At 40.2% G+C, this 16,651-nt stretch overlaps 2 protein-coding genes across 3 annotated transcripts in view; both read left to right on the top strand.

Moving 5' to 3' along the window:
* Positions 1-4,425, top strand: part of LOC309696613 (tumor necrosis factor receptor superfamily member 1A) — a 31,318-nt gene extending 26,893 nt beyond the window's left edge. The window contains 1 exon segment of the mRNA XM_082517900.1: positions 2,678-4,425. Coding sequence (XP_082374026.1) covers positions 2,678-3,018 — 341 coding nt within the window. The 3' untranslated portion in view covers positions 3,019-4,425.
* Positions 4,426-5,353: 928 nt separating this feature from the next.
* ttc34 (tetratricopeptide repeat domain 34) lies at positions 5,354-16,570 on the top strand. 2 transcript variants are annotated; one of them, XM_082517440.1, is made up of 8 exons: positions 5,354-5,905; positions 8,396-9,346; positions 9,513-9,735; positions 10,193-10,385; positions 11,976-12,142; positions 14,665-14,938; positions 15,113-15,327; positions 15,674-16,570. In XM_082517440.1, exons 2-8 carry the CDS (start codon positions 8,400-8,402, stop codon positions 16,217-16,219), a joined length of 2,565 nt encoding a protein of 854 aa, XP_082373566.1. In that variant the 5' UTR covers positions 5,354-5,905; positions 8,396-8,399; the 3' UTR covers positions 16,220-16,570. The 2 variants fall into 2 exon arrangements, with proteins under 2 accessions (XP_082373566.1, XP_082373565.1); XM_082517439.1 differs by having other exon boundaries at positions 7,600-9,346.
* Positions 16,571-16,651: the final 81 nt, after the last annotated feature.

Raw genomic sequence — 16,651 nt, 5'->3', positions numbered from 1 at the left:
TTGGCTGTAAATGTTTGAGATATGTGATGTGAAAACTGCGAGAAAAGTTGTAGAAGAGGAAGTGTTCAGCATTGAGTTTTCCAGTAAAGTTATTAGCATTTATGATCAGTGACACATGTTTTTATGACGCACCTAAATAGGTGGTAGATAGTAGGTCATAGCCAGAAAAAGTGGCATTTGGCATACTTTTTTTTTTCAATTTCATTGTTTCACAATTTAACAAATGCTTTCAGATAAAGTGTGATCCAAGCAGATTACCTTCAAAACATAATGATACCACGATTATAGTGTATGATGAATAAAACCAGGGGAAATTTCTCAGTTGTTTTACAATGAATGAAAAAGACATACACTTTAAAAAACTAAAAATATCAACATCAACATTAAACGAGCAATATTTCTAAAGCGTTAAGGAGAATAGCTACCCCTTCAAATACCTGCTTGTCTGCTTGTGTTGTTAAAAGGAAGCGCTATTTTGCTACTGCTAAATTGTTTAATTGAATTATATTAGTAAAATTAAAAAATGTTGCTGTTGCAGTTTCTTCCATCTGATAGAAGCGCGGTATACTATCTATAAGTGCTGTTGTTTTTACTTTTTCATCTCTTCTTGTTCACCATAGTGTTTATCAGAACCACATCTGTGGAGGTGGAAACTAGGAAATACAGCGTTCTTACTCGTTCGCATCAGTCAGCAATGTGACATTAAGTCAAATGGCAAGTCAGATAGTGAACACATGTGCCTGTTAACTGTGTCATATGGTAAACTCCTGATATTCAATGTAAGCCTTTCAAGCCTGTAGGTGTGCTTTAAATACAACTGCAGTTATTAGTGAGGTCATGTTGTTGTTGGCATTCACGGCTAAGATCAAAACCTGTTTTTAGTTTTGTGCTGTTTGAACTGGGGTGAGGATTATGCTCTGTTCTCCTCTTCATAAGCTTGAGATGGGACTTTTATTTGCGTTGTGTATTCTGTATCATTACGTCTCTTGACTGTTGTTGTCCTGTTATTACAAAGTGAGAAAGCTTTTCCACTTAGCAGACCAGTGCTGATATAATGTGGTCAAATTTCTCTGTATATCTTCTGAATTACTTAATTAGTAATTACTTTATTAATTAATTAGTTTTTCAGAATATACCATAATGCTGGTTGGAGGTTATAACGTGGGTTGTATTCAGTGGTTGAGAGGAGGCGGCAGAAAACACTCAGGATAGTCAAAAACTCACAACCACACTGGTACTGGGAATTCCACAGTGGTGTCCTTTAATTGACACACACATCACCTACCTTACAAGGCCCGGTTGAACAGCTGCTGCCTTGTCATACATGAAACACAGTGTTCCTACAACCTGTGACATTACTTTGAATTAGGAAGGTAAATATATGAGGTCCATGTCAGTCCACATCCATGCGCAAGCACGTTTCTCCCACACTCTACAGAGAGCAGTGACACATACTTGTGACATCACTAAACATTAACTTAAATTGTCTTAAAGAGACACCACACAATTGTGACTGTTACAAGGTGTACACTGAATCATTAAAAAAAGCTTTCTATTAGAGTCAGTATATGCAAATCATCAGTTAAAGTCTTGAATTATGCCTAATTTCTTTATATACTTGCTTCCAAGGAGCCAGACTTTTAAAGCAGTCTTGACCAGTAGTTCTTCAGGCTTTCTGAAGGTCTTTCAAAGTTCTGTCTTTGGCCATTGGCTGCTTTTTCACTCATTCTCACTCTGATCATTTTCCGACGATTTTTTTTGGTTCGTTTATTTTGCCACTTCACACTGACCTATGACTAACTCAAGCATAAAAAAGACACCTCACTCAAGGAATGAATCAGTGTTGTGTTAACACATTAGAGACAAAAAAAAACGTAGCAAAAAAATTGTTTTTTTTTCAGTTGTTGTCCACGCAGCTTAACACGCTGTTAGTGCAATAAAGGCATACTGGATAGAAAAACACGTAGTAGAAGGCTATCGGTCATGGATCGGCTTTCCTAGAGCCTGAACATCAAAGTTATTGAAGCAGTGACAGAGAACGGAATGAAAAGCAGCCAATGAAAAGCTTTGAATGTGCTCCAAGAAGCCTGGGGAACTATTCCCAAAGACTAGTTAAGGAAAGTGCAGTAAAGCATACCTAAGAGAGTTCAGGCTGTGTTAGATAATATAGGTGGTCACACAAAATCTTGACTTTCAAGCTCATTAGAACAAATTAACTCTGTTTTGCCCTTATTTAATGCATTTCTGTGGATATTTGCACCTCTTTGCTATTTTCTTTGCAAAATATTGAGCCATGATGGATGGCTCAAGACATTTGCACAGTACGGCACACTGTAACAATGCTGATCTTAAACATGACCAAAGTTTTTGCCAGTGAGTCCAGTGTAAGGGGAAAAAAACATTAAAAACCACTTGCTGTTATCACTGCTTATCATTTCACATTAGTTTCTCTAATCGTGGAAATGGATGACGACAGTGACTCACAGATATCCTAACAGGGTGGTCACAAACAGGAAGCTCTTAGAAGCAGCAAAATTGACTTGTTTGAGACAGGAGGTGAACTGCTGCGCAAATGCTCTATTTCACATAAATACAGATTATTTTAACCTCAGACTAACGCAAAACAAGCAGCTCAGTGCCCTGTGTCCTCTGACTGTTAATTATTCTCTCCTTCCAGTTGCCAGACGAAATGACCACGCAGATCGCTGGCCGGCCATCGTCCTCTACGCGATCATCAAGGAGGTGCCCTTGCATAGGTGGAAGGAGTTCTTGCGTCTGCTTAAGGTGACTGACCAGCAGATGGCACGAGTCGAGATGGAGACTGGTTTCAGTCTCGGCTCCATGGAGAAGCAGTACCAGATGCTGAGGCTGTGGAGCCAGCACTCTTCCTCCAAACTCAGTGATATTTTCTCAGCCTTACACTACATGGAATTATCCGGCTGTGCACAGATGCTCCAGGAAAGCCTGGAACAGCTGCAGTGGACGCCTGACCAGAGACAGGCACTCACAGCCATTTGAATGGAGCAGTGTGGGACAACTGAGGCTGTACCTGGCGGCACAAGTGTAATGCTATCTATAACATGACTGGAAACATAAATTATTCAGCCATGGACGCTGGTGTGAAAGATTAGACACTCGCTGGAAAGGACATTACGATCTGTAGCCATATAGTACAACCCTAGAAACCTGGAACAATGTCGTAAATATCCCGTACTGAGTAATGCAGACGTAGATTAAAGCCAAATAAAAACATCTGATAAACTGGAATGTAAAAAAGTGGACCCTTATTTCATGTTAAGACAGAAACCTAAAATGTTGAATGTAAACACATGAAATAATGGATTCGTAGCAGTGCAAAATGCAGTTTCGAACATCAGGTTACTTCCTCAAGAGCATCATTAGCATTTTTAGGAACCACATAACACCTCTTAACACACTCGTAATATTCTTGTAGCCTACAGTAGGTGGAGACAGTAAATAAATAAAAAAATACTGAGGGAAGTCCCCTTCCCTTAACTAATGGCTGCTGCCAAAAGTTGTTTAGAACAATGTAACCTCCAGTTTTTTGTGTGGTGCCTCTTAAATGCCAGCAATGGAGGCTGCGGTTTTTACAGCAGTACTGCAATGTACATGTATAATTGGGAGGTGTTTGTGCTTAAAGGGTAAGCAAGGAAGTTGCACTTCCTTAGTGTAGTGTACGTGATTGTTTTACCTCCACAAGTCTGTGCTTGAGATTTCTCTGTTTTTTCCCCTTTTGACTTGTCAAAGGACAGACTTTTTCAGTCTGAATCTTTAAACTGTGCGTGTGCGTGATCACTCCGTGCACATCTGGGATGTTTGTGCAGCACAGCTGCAGACGTCTCCCTCGTTTGGTATAACAACTCAGCCACTGATTGTTATTGTGCACTCTCGCAAAGGAAGAAAACTGAAATCCCCAAAGGACGTCAGTTTTTCAGTTTCCTGCAACTAAATGGTGTCAGTGTTCAGCATGCTGGGTTTTTCCTCACCACACATATTCCATTTGAACGGATGGTTCTCACTTGTGGTGTTTGGGTATCTCACTTTGAGAGGTTTTTTTGTGTGTCTATGTGTGTGTGTCATTATACTTCATTGACAGTAAAGGTCTTGGATTTTCCCATTTAAGATGTTTATTTAAGAAAGTTTTAATGGGAATGTAGGCCACTTTCCCTGAGATATAAATATTTGTATATGTTTTACAGGTTAAAGTATAATTGTTTTTTTATTTATGATCCATTTGTATGAATATTTGTGTGGTGCAGAATAAACTGAAAGTGAAAATCTTATTGTTTTTCATCTCATTGTGGTCTTTAGTGGTACACTGTTATGAAAACGTGCTACTGTAAAACCCCAAATCAAAATGTCACCTGTATATGTATATGTCATGAATAAAATGTTTGGCCACAAGGTGGGAGTATGGACTGTATGTTTGAACCGCAGCAGCTGGTGTGCATTTGTAAGCACACACACACCCCACCTACAAAGAAAATAGGAGCACAGTACTTGAAGAGCTTTTATTCTTGAGTTGGATTACACCCATGAATTGCAAATTTGGGCTAAAAGCACAAAGAACAGCTGCCTTATATTGTTCATAGTTACTGGATGGAAAAATAACAGATCCCTTACAGGACCACATTCACTTTATGTGTTTACATGCAGCTTCAAAATTTATAGCATTATTCTTCTGCTGTCATGTAGATATGCTGTCAGGCTGCACATCACCATGTGTTTGCCATGTTTTTAACCACACCAGTGTCACCTGCCAAAAAAGGGATTTCCAGTATTTCTCAATAAATAAATAAATAAATAAATGAAAGATTACCAGAACTGAAACTGCTCTAAATGACTTGTTGGCCTTTACTGTCACCTATATCTCACAAATGATATCACGTCATATAACAAGCTATGCAGAGTAAGAAACACTTCTTTTACAAGGTAAAGGTTTTGTACTTATTTAACCAGGTGAAAAGATTTATTGAAGGTAGAAATGTGATTTTCACATCACACTTGGCCAAGTGGGCAGTAGAAACCGCAAGAAGTTGAACACAGCAGATATTTTAAGTGTCCAAAAAAAAGTTTGGACAGATGATAATGTTGAACACAGAGTAGGCACAATAAAGCAGTCATAAAGATCTTTGCAAAACAGGTCATTTCTTTAGTTTATGTATATATAAAGGCTTTGTAAATCCTCTTGACTACTGCCTTTTTATCAGTTTATATTTATCAATATAAACACAGAAAATCACTTTTTGGCATGGGGTGGCTTTAATTTTTTTTTTAATAAGAGGTTAAAGATGAAGTTAATTTAATTTTCCTTATGTCTTGATCTTTTTCTTTTATATCATGGGTAGGTGTTATATACGCTGTCGCTTCAACCTACACCTTTTCGATTTGTCATTTCTTCTTTTCTTTTAATCATTTCGTGTGCTATAAATGAACCGAATAAAGACAGTTAACCACCGGGAGCACCAGCTACAGCACAGTTTAGAGGCTAACTAAAGACGGATTTAGCTTTTTTTTTTTAATCTCTTAAAATGTCTGTAGGAAAATGAACGGCTCTTTGGAGGTATTTCCAAATGACATATTTCCCCCCTTTCGCACCGTTTTTCGTGCTCCCAGCAGCATATCTTTAAGCGCTAACGCCGAGTTAGCGTGAAGGAGCAGGAGATTTTTATCAACAATTTTACGCAGTGTCGCCAATAAGGAAGCTGCAGGCTTCCTACGTTTTCTGTGGTTTTCAAGTAAGCACGAGGGTTAATGGTTTCTATTGGCAACCGGACCCGGATTCTCAAAAACAACAGCTGGCGACGTAAACCGTCCCGTCCTGAGAAGAGACGCGACACAGCCTGGAGGAGTTTGTCGAGACAAAAAGGTTTTTGTGGTTTGTGTATGTGTGGTTTCTTATTATTATTATATAAATATATATTATGCTGTCTCAGTGCCACCTGTTACACACTTGAAAAAATTCCGCTGCAGCTTCTGTTTTGTGAGCGTTGACCTGGATAGCTATTGAATTACAAACATGGAGGACAGTTTTCTTTTGTCGGGACGTCTAATTCAAGACAATAAGTTGACGCTACCCGTGAAATAGAATTTTAAAGACATTTTTAAGTCTTGAGGGATTCAGTATACTGTTGTTGTCAAAAAAGCCGCAGTAACAGGTAGGTTAACAATGGCTCAATAAAAGCCACTGGTACAAATCCAGTCAAGTCGATTTTATTTTACCAGTTCCCTTTGCAGTAGATAAAGTCTTTCTTCTTTTGTCAATGGTAATCTTATTTTGTGTGTGCGTAAAATTTCACCAAACTAATATCAAGTCAGAACAATACAAATACATAGTTATAAATAATAGAAAACACTGTGCAAAAGTTTCAAGCCACTCCTTATGTCTTTAAATTTGGCATCCAAGTAACAAATTTAAGCAACATACTTACCTTCATACAAGACTTTTTTTTTCTTTTTTCATTTTTACAGTGTTACTGAGGAATAGTTCTCCAGGCTTTCTGAAGGTCTTTCAAAGTTTTTTTCTTTTTGGATGTTGGCTACTTTTTCACACCTTTTCACTCCAGTTTTTGTACCTGATAATTTTCAGATAAATAAATTTTTTTTATCGGTTATTTTGAACAACTTAACAATGCAATAAAAAGCATAAAAAGTCTTCTAACCCAAGAGTTGAACTAGTGTTGTGTCTACACATAACAGAAAAATTAGCAATTTTATCTTTTTTTTTACTAGCAGCCTGTCATAAAACATAATGTGTTTTTCTTTAGTTAAATATATTTTTAAAAATACCAAAAATAAAACAATTGTATTTTTGCACCAACAATTGTGATTCTCAAAGATCTATTAGTTGATAAATGTTCCATACTGAGTAATCAGTATAACTCAGTATAACAATATCTTACCTAAAATCCTGAATAATCTGTACTTATGTGAAATATCCTGAATAAAAAACTCAGGAGTCCGCACTAGTAGTAGGAGAAAAGAAGAAGTGGCAGGTCTAAAAAGAATTACAGGAGATGAACAGTATCTTAAGAAAGAAGATAAGAATTAAGAAACAGGGGGGGGGAATCCACCATAGATTTGTCACAGGAACTGAGAGATGGATCTGGCTTTTCAGTTCATATGATATTATTCATCAAAGCTTGATCAGAAATGGCTTTTGTGTATGGGAGGCTGTCGAGGGAAACTAGGAGAAAAGGCTGAGATATTGCAAATTACACAAGAACTGGACTGAAGATCAGAAGATCAATCCAAATTTCAAATCTTTTGGTTCAAATCTTTGTCAGTATGTGCAGAAGAGGTCTAGAGAGTACAACAATGAGTCTCTACAGCATTCTGTAAAGCATGATGGAGGCTCTGTCGTGGTTTGGTGCTGTATTTCAAATAATGGTGTTGGGGATCTTGTCGAAATTGATGGAATTATGAACTCTATGTTGAAGAGTAAAGGTGCTTGTTTATGCTTGTTTTTATTACTTCTTCTTCTTTTTCTTTTTTTACATTTCAACATGTGACAGATATATTTTATCCTCATTTCCTCCGTTAACCATTAGACTACAATGTTGTAATTGCTTTCAACAGCCATGAACAATCCCGCCATTTGAGCAATCATGACTGCTTTGGTTCGACCTGGAGTCAATATTTCAGAGATATGTAAGGAAGGAGACAAGTTCCTTCGGAGCGGTGAGCTGGAGAGAGCCACCTCCTTGTACATGTCTGCCTTCAGGACTCACGCCACCTCTGCGGTGTCCCACATGAGAAAACTGGATAAGTCCGGTCTGGATTTGGTGATCGCTACTCTAGAGGGCTGGCTTGACAGTCATGTGAAGAATCAGCCTGCAGAGGGTCTTAATAAAGGTCTTGCTGCTGTTTTCCTCTCCACACTCAGTCCCAACAATCTGTTAGCCACCATTTACAAAATGGAGTCTCTTCTTCAGAGTGACACGCATGCCTGTGAGGAGATTCTTGCTCGTTGCACTGCTATGCTTGAAGGGAAGCGGAACCTTCCTCCAGAGGGTTCAACTCATGTTTTGTTAGAGATAACTCGAGCCCTCGCCTGCTTGTTATCAGAATCTCACAGGTTAAAGGGACTAAAGATTTACCTCAAAGCTTACCGGAATAGCAAGTCTGAAACTGTCACACTGGTGAAGAGCAGACAAGCGGGATACTTACCCAAAATAGTGAAGGCCTTTGCAGAACAAATCATGCTCATACATCCCACTCTGGTAGTTGACAGCAAGTGGAGAGTGGGAACAAAGGACAATGACAAGCTTGAAGAAGAAACTTCTGCTACTGTTATTGAGTTTTTGCTGTCTATTTCACCTAGTAACAAAGAAGTACAGGAACTCAATGCAGCATATTTGTTTTTGATGGGCAGGTTTATGGACAGTGCAGAGGCATACTCTTCCCTCTTGCAGTATGCTCATGGCCAGAAAATACCAGAGAGTGCTATAGAAAAATTGCTCCAAGAAACTCCTGAGAGGACAGCCAGACTCTTGACAAGCCGAGCAGCTGCTTGCTTTTCAGCAGGTGGAAAGATTGCAGAGGAGTGCTCAGATTTGGGGAAAGCATTTGAGACTCACCCAGCCACTGCCCGAATTTACTTCCAAAAGCTGTTCAAAGATCAGGGAACTGGGGTGGCAGCTTGCAACCATCTCCGTCAGCAGGCGGAGAGAGGCCTGTCTGATTACAGAGATCAGGTCCTTGTCCGGGCAGATCTGCGATCTACTGAAGGAGTTGAACTTCTGGACCCTGTTATCACTCAGTTACGGACCCTGTGCCATTTAGAACCTGGTGGGGGAGACAGAGAGTTGCGGGTCCGACTGGCTGATTGTCTTCTCCTCAGAGGAGAGCACAAAGAGGCCCTCTCTATCTGCAGCCAGCTAGCTGCCGCACAAGGTCAGCAGAGCTATCAAAGCACGGTCCACGTCCTTCGCGGATATGCACGATTGCTCTCTGATGACCAGAAGGGTGCATTAGAAGACTTTCAGGCTGTGATTGAACACAATGCCCCCCACCCATCCAGCTGTGTGCGAGCACTTTGTGGCAGGGGCCTCCTGCGAATGATGGGTGGCTTAAACTACCTGACTGCTTTAGACTATGTGACAGCCAGCAGGCTGCATGCTCAGGAAACAGCATTTGCTGTGCGCTGCTTGGTACCCTGGAACTACCGTGGGCTGCTGTTTACTGTTCTGCTGGAGCAGGGACGATTCATGCTTGAAGGGTCTAGAGATCACAAACCCAAGTCCAGTTCTGGTGAAGACTCCCAACAGCACCAAAAGGAGGAACATATGCAGACCCTATCAAAGAGGGACAACCACAGATCAAGGTATGTTTGTTTTAGATATGGTTTACTGAGCAATGCTTTCTCAGAGAAAATATTTTGGCATGTCACAGCAGGAAAAGTCTACTTTATTGCATGGTATGGTCTTTGTTGTGTGTTTTCTCAGTGTGATTGTTGTCCCGTTGTGTTTTTTTTCTGCTTTGTACGTTAGGACTCCTGCTGGTGTCCATTCCCTTGCTCTGTTGCTGATGGAGCTCCAGCCCAGTGCCGATGGGCCTCAGATCTTGGCAGCAGATGCCTTGTACCAGCTTGGTCGGGTGGAGGAGGCTTACCGATTGCTGCTGTCCATCGGGCCCACCAATCCTCGGGCACCTATCTTGGCTCGCCTTGCTTTGCTGCAGCTGCACAGAGGCTTTCTTTATGACACCAATCAGGTATATAAGTTTGAGGTACCAATTTTTCATGTTTAAATGGATTCAGGATTTTTTGTTTCCTGTTTAGGAAACCTAATTTCACACTTGCTTATTTTGTAAAACATATATAAATAAAGCAGGAAGCTGAGTGAAAGCAGAGTGTAGTTCATTATTAGTAGTTTTGGGGAAACACCTTTGTTTATTTAACTAGTTTCCTTTGAATAATTTCTGGATGCACCTTCAAAGTAATTACATTCATGATATAAGGAGCTATGAGGGCTCAAATGTGAAAAAATCTTCAGCGATCAATTCACTTCTAAAATTACCTGATAAGCATCCAAATGTCTGATTTCAGTGTGCGGTAGCTACAGTTTTGTTTTGAAAAGTGTAGCTTTGAGTTTAAAAAAAATGTTAACAATGATTTTAACCACCGAATAGTCCTGATTTACTCTTCATGTCTGTCAATTTTTTCCTGTAGCTGCTGAAAAAGCTCATCTTGTGTGGTGATACCAGCTGCTTGCGCCCCCTGTTGGCAGTGGCACAACAGAAAGACAGAGCACTGCTGCAGGGACACTCCCACTCAGCTGCAAAACGCATTTTGGACCGAGCAAGCGAGGAATGTGCTGTCAGAGAGGCTGTGGCATATCTCTCCATTGCAATTATGGCCTCTGGTGAATAGAATCTGTTTGATGAGTTGTTGATATTTGACAAAACCCAAGCTTTTTTTTAGATTTCACTTTAAAATGTCTTGCAGAACATAACACAAATTACAGATGAGGATAGAATAATTACGCCCACAATGAAAATTTCATTTTTTAAAAAGTATTTCCAGATGCCGGTAAACAGAGAGACAACTTTTTGACACAGCTTTTCCAAACATCCTATTTTTATTTTGGATGATTAGTTGATTTTTACGGAGCCCCGCAAGGGACATGGGAGAAAAAAAAATTACGATGAACTTTTGCGATGTCTTTTACTTTGGACATAGAAACGAAATTATTCACAATAACTGCCAGAGTCAAATTATTAGCCTCCATGATGCTAACAGTTAGTTGGGCATCATTTTTGTGTAGTGTGTAGTCGTTTATTATAGTTTTCAACAAGTCTGAAATCAGGGCTTTTTACAAGCCAGTCAATAACATTCACTTTGGTCTCCTGGAATTAGTTCTTCACCTGGAGTCCCATATATTTTGGGTCGTTATCATGTCAGACAAAGTGATGACCCAGACCCAGTTTTGCTGCTGATTGGTTGAGGTGTTCTTTTAAAATCTTCACAAATCCATCTTAGTTTGTGATTCCTTCCACTGTGACGAGATTCCTATTTCAAGCCGCACTGAAGCATCCCCACAGCATATTACTCCCACCGCTGTGTTTTTCTCTGGGTACAGTGTTCGTTGGGTTATACAGCAGCGTCTCTTTGGCCAAAGAGCTCTAGTTTACAGGCAGCATATTCTTTCTGCAGGGTGTCTTTAGTATATTACAGTCTTATTTGAAAGTGTCTCTTGTGCAGTGGTGGAGTTTTTTTCTTGCAGTCTATTCCTGTGCAGGGCTGCAGTGACTGTCTTTTTTGAGACTACATTTCCCAACTTGGCTAAGTCATTCACAAGTGTCTTTACATATCTCTCTCAGTAGTTTTTTTTTCCAGAGTCATTGAAATCGTTTGCTTCCTACCTCTACCAGGCTTGTTCTGTATTGTGTGGCTCTCTTAGAATTTCTTAATGATGCTTATCACTCCAGTCCACTCCATCTCCTGCTTTATGCACATCAAGATTTTTTTTTCTCAAGCTAAACTGATTTTTGTGTTTTTGGCATGATGGTTTTTCAAGTGACAGCTCAAAGCCTTGCTGAAGTTTTTATACTGTTTGCCATTTTTACAAGCCTTGAGCATTACAATGTTAAACTACATTATATCACATCAGTGGTTTGGGCTTTGAGTTTTTAAGGGGGCTAATTATATTGACTGTGGTAATTCTTGTTTCTTTCTGAAATAATTCTGTTATTGTGTCCAAATAGAAATAATTTTAACTGAAATTTTAAATATCATTGGGAGAAATGAATGAACTGAGCATTATGTCCTCATCCGTAGGTAGATTAGCCATGCATTATTTAACCACACATCTTTTGTGGTTAAACATAAGACCTGAAACCAACTTCTACTGTGTGTATTTGAATCTATGATTTATTTTACACAAATATTGAAACTGACACTAAAATGAGATTACACATACATATAAAAACAATCAATTCATTGTTTTTCTCAGGTGGCGAGGCAGCTGAATCACTACTAGAAAGAGCGAGGTGCTACGCTTTGCTGGGTCAGCGAAAAACAGCCATATTTGACTTCAGTGCCATTCTGAAGGAGCATCCGAAACACGTGCATGCCCTCTGTGGAAGAGGTTTCACATATCTCATGCTGAATCAACAAAAGGTTTTTTTTTTCCTCTAGTCTTATCTATCATTGAAACTCGATACTATTGCCCTTTTTGTTCAGGTGGTTACAGCTAAGTGCTTGAGTGATATGTTGCTTGTGAAACAGCTGTAGCGTAAAACAACCTGAGATTCCTTACTATTAAGTCAAACTAAATTATTGTACAATTATTAAATAAAATGTTCTCCTCTGGGCTTTCCTGATAACAGGAATTTAAGCATTCGAATAATTTAAGCGACAATCATAGCTTTAAAACATACAGGGAGTGCAGAATTATTAGGCAAGTTGTATTTTTGAGGAATAATGTTATTATTGAACAACAACCATGTTCTCAATGAACCCAAAAAAACTCATTAATATCAAAGCTGAATGTTTTTGGAAGTAGTTTTTAGTTTGTTTTTAGTTTTAGCTATTTTAGGGGGATATCTGTGTGTGCAGGTGACTATTACTGTGCATAATTATTAGGCAACTTAACAAAAAACAAATATATACCCATTTCAATTATTTATTTTTACCAGTGACACCAATATAACATCTCCACATTCACAAATATACATTTCTGACATTCAAAAACAAAACAAAAACAAATCAGCGACCAATATAGCCACCTTTCTTTGCAAGGACACTCAAAAGCCTGCCATCCATGGATTCTGTCAGTGTTTTGATCTGTTCACCATCAACATTGCGTGCAGCAGCAACCACAGCCTCCCAGACACTGTTCAGAGAGGTGTACTGTTTTCCCTCCTTGTAAATCTTACATTTGATGATGGACCACAGGTTCTCAATGGGGTTCAGATCAGGTGAACAAGGTGGCCATGTCATTAGTTTTTCTTCTTTTATACCCTTTCTTGCCAGCCACGCTGTGGAGTACTTGGACGCGTGTGATGGAGCATTGTCCTGCATGAAAATCATGTTTTTCTTGAAGGATGCAGACTTCTTCCTGTACCACTGCTTGAAGAAGGTGTCTTCCAGAAACTGGCAGTAGGACTGGGAGTTGAGCTTGACTCCATCCTCAACCCGAAAGGGCCCCACAAGCTCATCTTTGATGATACCAGCCCAAACCAGTACTCCACCTCCACCTTGCTGGCATCTGAGTTGGACTGGAGCTCTCTGCCCTTTACCAATCCAGCCACGGGCCCATCCATCTGGCCCATCAAGACTCACTCTCATTTCATCAGTCCATAAAACCTTAGAAAAACCAGTCTTGAGATATTTCTTGGCCCAGTCTTGACGTTTCAGCTTGTGTGTCTTGTTCAGTGGTGGTCGTCTTTCAGCCTTTCTTACCTTGGCCATGTCTCTGAGTATTGCACACCTTGTGCTTTTGGGCACTCCAGTGATGTTGCAGCTCTGAAATATGGCCAAACTGGTGGCAAGTGGCATCTTGGCAGCTGCACGCTTGACTTTTCTCAGTTCATGGGCAGTTATTTTGCGCCTTGGTTTTTCCACACGCTTCTTGCGACCCTGTTGACTATTTTGAATGAAACGCTTGAATGTTCGATGATGAAGTCCAGACGCTTTTCTTTGCAAGCTCCTTTGACTACGATGACCTGGATGACTGAGAACCTTCACAGACATTTCGATGATCACGCTTCAGAAGCTTTGCAATTTTGAGACTGCTGCATCCCTCTGCAAGATATCTCAGTATTTTTGACTTTTCTGAGCCTGTCAAGTCCTTCTTTTGACCCATTTTGCCAAAGGAAAGGACGTTGCCTAATAATTATGCACACCTGATATAGGGTGTTGATGTCATTAGACCACACCCCTTCTCATTACAGGGATGCACATCACCTAATATGCTTAATTGGTAGTAGGCTTTCGAGCCTATACAGCTTGGAGTAAGACAACATGCATGAAGAGGATGATGTGGACAAAATACTCATTTGCGTAATAATTCTGCACTCCCTGTACAATTATATAATGGGATAAAGCCTCACCACATATGTTTTTTTTCTTCTGGTGGACCTGAGAAATGTCTCTTAAAAGACATTTTCAGTATTTATTTTCAGTAATTGCAGAAAATGAACCCAGGACCTGACTAAATGTAACAGTGGTAGCTAGTTTAAAGCCCTTTTGGTGTAGCCTGGAGAGCGTATATCATATTACTCTTACACCTTGCCTCCTTGATATTAAAGTGTTAATTTATCAGTCTGTGTTTAGAGAAATTGCTTCAGTTTTATAATATTGTAATAATAAAATCACTTTCGGTGAAATGCCCCACAGGGACCCTAATGTTGAATTAAGAATAAAAATTAATGCCAAGGTTTCCAAGGCTACTTTCTCTCTTCGTATCATTGAGCCTTTAACCTAATTTGAGTTTTCCCCTAAACATAAAGCGACACCTTGTGGCTTTCTGGGGAAATCTGTTTGAAAAAGGGGTGCCACAGAATTGTGATCTTTATAAATATACCAGTCTTATGCTAACACTTATTAACATGGTCTAGAAAAATTATGAAAAGTATGATATGCATGTTGGACTGCATGTTGAAATAAAGTATAACATTTGAACTCTGTTCTCCCTCTAGGAATGTACTCATGATATCCTGGCAGCACTTCAGATAAATGCTGACATAGTGACCAAAGACATTCTTTCACTCAAGGACAGGGCACAGAAGCTGGTCTGTGATTGGCTGCATCAGTTCTGTCGTACCAATCTGTCAGATATTGTGGCCACTCATGGTGTTCCCTGCCATGAAGAGCAGCTTAGAGAGGCTTTCATAATTGGTGGAGCTTTGATGAGGGCTGACTGTAGAAACCCCAGATGGCATCTGCTCTATGTGGACATCCTTTTGGCAAAAGGTGAGATTGTGGGGGAAATTTTCTGAGCCGGATCCTTGCTAGGATTGGAAATCATCTGCCTAGCAGCTTATGGCTTAGGCTGTGTGACGTTTCCAATTTGACAAAAAGCACTATTGCACCTGTCATCCCCTGTTCTCAGTAATCCATACTTCTGTTATGGTCCACCTGCTCCAGGTGAGGTCAAATCAGCAGGCGTGCATCTGTGCCAGATATTTGGCCAGGAGCCAAGAGATGCAGTGGCCCAGGCTCGGGTGGGTGTGGTGGATGCCTGGCAGAAGAAGTACTGCAGCGCAGCTCGCAGGCTCAGCAAACTGGCTGAGAAGGATTCATCCTATTTTGACTTCTTGCTGGCTCTCATCCCATTTAATCAGCGGAAATGCATGGCACAGGTAAGTGTACAGGAAACCCAGATTTAGTACCAGATGAGCAGATCTGCCAAAGTTGTTTGTTCTGGCTTTGTCAGCGTTATTTTTCATCAAAAAAAAAAATGTTTATGTCAGGATATTTCCATGATATTACAAAAACCCCATGTCATTTCTCTCTATTGAACCAATGGGTGTTATAGTTGTATGTATATATTCTATGTATGTATTTTCATTTATGGTAAAATACAGTACAAACATGTGGCGGGTCCACCATCTCACAATGACTATCTTAGATGCCTAAATTAGATGGCAAAGTCAATAATGTGAATCTGATACATATCTACTCTAAACTACATGTACACTGGGACAGGAAGCAGCTCAGGAGGCCAACAGTGTGTCATCATGTGGTCAGTGGAAGCAGGCGCTCACCCTCCTGACTGTGGCAGTACAATCAGGGGGCAGTCAGAGAATGGAGTATCTTCACCAGCGGGCTGTGTGCCTGGCACAGCTGGGCTTACATGAGCGGGCTATATCTGATCTGGACAGAGTTATACAGAAACACGATGGACCTGACTACAGCTGTTCAGACCACCCTCAAGTCCGGGTGGAGGATTTGTGCTTGCGAGGTCGCAGCCTGGTGCTCTGCTCCAAAGAAGGGCCAGCTCTGGAGGACTTCATCCGGGCCCTGGAGCTCAACAGAGAACAGGCCATCAAGTGTGTGGAGGCTGGGCTAGGAAAACTGCCTCTGGCTGAGTGCTTCCTGCGGGGGGCGCTGCAGCATTATGGGGAGCAACATCTCAGTAAGGCTTGGACCTTGATTGAATGTGGCCTCCTTTTGGACAGTGAGAACACAGAGCTCCGCAGACTGAGGGCAAAAGTCAAACGAGAAGTGGCCAATCCTTGCAACGTGAACTAGTGTTGACTGTGAACTGGACACAGAATCTCCAGTGGAGCCGCAAAAGCTCCAATCAGGTCAATGCCCTACCTCAAAATTAGAAACAAAGAAAAGAAAAACCTAATCCCAATCATTTTGTTATGCTCAGCTTCCTAAATTTCATGGGATGTTTGGTGCTTCCAGAGCACCCATTGCTACTGTTCATATTATTCCCTCAAAGTTCAGTTTAAACTTACAGGATTAACATCAGTGTCTTTACGATTACATCAAAGCAAAAATATTTATTATAAGAGGAGTAAGTGAATTCATATTTAACACCACAAACACTTATGACATAAAACATTAGCAATGTAATTAATATGATAATCACAAAAAACAATAACTATGCTATCATAATGTATAAGCAAAATCATTCAGCGTTCAATGCTGTCACACCTAGATAAGTGATATAAG

This window comes from Aulonocara stuartgranti (genome assembly GCF_965226115.1).
Source record: "Aulonocara stuartgranti genome assembly, chromosome: 20".
Classification (NCBI taxonomy): domain Eukaryota; kingdom Metazoa; phylum Chordata; class Actinopteri; order Cichliformes; family Cichlidae; genus Aulonocara; species Aulonocara stuartgranti.
Note: the sequence above shows the minus strand (reverse complement) of the source record. Positions and strands in the feature narration are given on the sequence as shown.